The sequence below is a fragment of the Scardinius erythrophthalmus genome, assembly GCF_964197995.2.
Source record: "Scardinius erythrophthalmus genome assembly, chromosome: 11".
In the NCBI taxonomy this organism is placed as follows: domain Eukaryota; kingdom Metazoa; phylum Chordata; class Actinopteri; order Cypriniformes; family Leuciscidae; genus Scardinius; species Scardinius erythrophthalmus.
The window spans coordinates 22,527,600-22,530,950 of record NC_138231.1 but is presented as its reverse complement, the minus strand read 5'-3'; the positions used below and the strand labels follow the sequence as shown (position 1 = coordinate 22,530,950).

The following is a 3,351-nucleotide window of genomic DNA, read 5'->3' as shown; positions in this document are numbered from 1 at the left end:
TTGTTCTGCATTTTCATTGAGAGCACATGTAATTTAGATATATTAAGCTAAAAAAAAAAAAAAAATTTATAATAATAATATATATATATATATATATATATATATATATATATATATATATATATATATATATATATATATATATATATGACATGTAACTTTCAAATGAAAGATATCAGTCAGAAGCATGAAACCAACACTATCCTCTAGAGAAGACACAAGACATGCCACGGTGTTCATTCCAGGGCTTTATTAGACTTGCAATTTATTTAGTTTTACTTGCAATTGAGGTTCAGTGACTACAATGGGGCCAACTGTTGCTTTCCCTTCTGAAACAAGCCCTTAGGAAAAATAAAAATAGGCATTCATGGTTGCTCTGTATACAGCAAAATACAGATCCTAGTGCACATCTTTACCTGAATCAGGTAGTGCTCGCCCTTTCCTGCTGAAGCCACATGTGGAGTCACAGCACATGCACATCTGGTCATTGTCATCTGCAGAAAGCCATCTTAAAAAAAAAAAAAAAAAAAAAAAAAAAAAAAGGCAAAGACACAGTTACCCATTCTGATCACATCTTATCTGGTAAGCACTTATTCTGTTAGGACATACCCATTGGCAAAGGAGCAAGCCTTGTTCTCTGCATTTATGGGGGTTGAAGCCATAACTGCCCTTAAAGAACACGTGACGTATACCTACAAAAGGATTTTAAACATGGGACAATGTTCATGGGACGAACATTCACCTCTTGCAGAAAGACACCATTACATACCAAACCACTATTTGCTTGCTGGAATCTGAAAGACTCCAAGCGAAAGTGAAGTTTGTCATTCTGAACTCTGTGCATAAAACCGGAAGTAGAGCCCGTAAGCTTTGCATCAACCAGGCACCTGAGGCAAAAGAAAACACTTTAGGCTCTGGTCACATATGAGACTTCAAGATGATAATCCTTACCCATGGTTCTCAATAAAGGAATATCTTGGAGCAGCATTCACATCAGGGACTGCAGTAGCAACACAACCATCTACAAAGAGTCGCAGGGGAACATGGTTGAACTGCTTCACAGAAGCTTCAAAATTCAGGAATTGTCCCAAGAAGAACTGATTGGATGGCCTCTCAAACATCCAGTCATCTGCAAGGGACACAGAAATAGAACAAAAATCAGTCTCACTTCAGAGTTACTCTTATAAAAGGGTGTATAAAAACTTGCCAGTCATGAGCTTTAGAGAAAACACCAGAACTGCCTCTGCAATCTTTGTAGCAGCAAAAGGAGCCCAATTGGGCATCAAAACATTACTGCTAACATTGTGCAACCTAAACAGAGGAATAAAACATGGTTCATTAACCTGAATTGAAACACACATACATACATATATATATATATATATATATATATATATATATATATATATATAATAAAAAAAAAACCTACCTTGAATAGTGGCACTCAATTCCAACAGCTGCTGCATCAGTTCTTACAATGGGAGTTCCTACTAAAGCCTCAGGAGTGTAGAAGAGGGTGAATTTATACACCAGCTCATCACCTGTCATCTGAAAACAGATCAAGAATGAGTCTATGCAGTAACCTAGCTTTTACCCTCAATTACTATAGTTAGCAAGACTCATAAGCAGCCACTCACCATCAGAGAGCTGCCACATGCCTGGAGCTCATACTCAAAGATAAGGATTTGAGTTGTTGGATCCTCCCCTACAGCTGCACAGCCTCCTAAAGTGAGGAATGAGGGATTCACCAGCTGACCAGTACCAAATAAGTCCTTCTTAACCTCCACATGCACAAATCTCTCCCCACATTGTGCTGCAATACTCTGAGAAGGGGTAGGTACATGCAACTCAAAAGGCACATCTGGCTGTTGGGGTTCTTCAGGGACAACAGGAAAATGCCAGGTCAAAGGTGTCAAAGGAGCCTCCATTAGTTGTTTAGACTGACTACTTCCAGGATCTTGAAGCTTCCATTGATTTGCCCCACCAGGGTTCGTCACAGGTCTCAGAGAAGCTGATAATTGTGATTCTTGAAGAGCTTGCTGAGAAGCTAAAACTGGTGACTGTTGTTGTAGGAATCTTAATGGATCCTGGCCTTGTTGAAATCCTGACCACTGTGCCAAAGACGAGCCAACTGCAACAAGCAACAACAATCCAACACTAATGAATTCCATTATTATTAAACCCAGAGAACCAGAGAATGTTTGTTGTGCTCCTGCTGTGGCTTTTTCTAGAGCAGGAAATTGCAGTGACTCCACCCCCTTTTGACAAGCTTAATGATTTTCCAGACTTGTTGCATTACTTTTCCTGACACAAAGGAGACCTCTATGAAATTCAACAAAATTGGCTGTAGTCAGTTTTATTTGCAGACTTTTTTCTTACAGTGATTTCTTTCTATTTTGATTTAATGCCTGCTACAGACTCTGCAATTTCGGCAATCCTATAAGATTATCACAAATTACACTGTATGACATACAGTCAAACCAAAAATTATTCAGACACCAGATATAATTTTTATATACGTTTTTTTTTTTTCTTTGATTGCTAATGCAACCTTTTTACACCACATAATGAACAAAATTAAGCATTGCATGGTTATTGGTTGACCTAAATTGGTATTATCTAATTGTGTACTTAAATTTAACAGCTGACAGCGATACAACCTAATTCATTTGTGAGACAGAAGAATGGCCAAAACCAGTGAAATATAAAATGATTTGATAACTCTGAGTTCTTGTCATATTTTATTACCATTTTCTAAATTATAGTGAATAAACTGTGATAATGTGAGAAATGTTAAAGGTGTTTGAATAAATTTTGGCTTGACTGTGTATGTATATATTTATGTATGTATGTGTATATGTACATAAGTTTGTGTGTGTATATATATATATATATATATATATATATATATATATATATATATATGTGTGTGTATATATATGTATATACTGTATATATGTATATATATATATATATATATATATATATATGTATATATTTGTATATATATATATATATATATATATATATTTATATATATATATTCTCTCTCTCTCTCACACACACGATGAGTTTATTTCTCATCACACAGTAAAGCCTCTCAATGAAAATCCACTGCCATGTGAGCTCCTGTGCTGTTGTGTTCTTACAGACTCTGCCAACTGCCAAACAAAACACACTCTTACAACCTCTACACTTGAAACAGCTTGAAAAACATCCACAGCTCGCTATTAAAGGTCTCTGAGTTGCAGCCTTTAATATCCCATCGCTGTGGCGAAAATGAATTAGGGAAGTTAATGTGATTTTTGCATTAGCAGATTAGAAACGTCTTTCATGCTCCCATTCCCATAT

The 3,351-nt window shown here is 36.1% G+C and overlaps 1 protein-coding gene across 1 annotated transcript; it reads right to left on the bottom strand.

Moving 5' to 3' along the window:
* Nucleotides 1–228: 228 nt before the first annotated feature.
* LOC308698469 (zona pellucida sperm-binding protein 3-like) lies at nucleotides 229–2,519 on the bottom strand. Its single transcript, XM_081378565.1, has 8 exons — nucleotides 1,638–2,519; nucleotides 1,430–1,548; nucleotides 1,208–1,311; nucleotides 952–1,129; nucleotides 770–887; nucleotides 610–692; nucleotides 417–508; nucleotides 229–341 (listed from the first exon to the last, which is right to left on the bottom strand). Exons 1-8 carry the CDS (start codon nucleotides 2,169–2,171, stop codon nucleotides 253–255), a joined length of 1,317 nt encoding a protein of 438 aa, XP_081234691.1. The 5' UTR covers nucleotides 2,172–2,519; the 3' UTR covers nucleotides 229–252.
* Nucleotides 2,520–3,351: the final 832 nt, after the last annotated feature.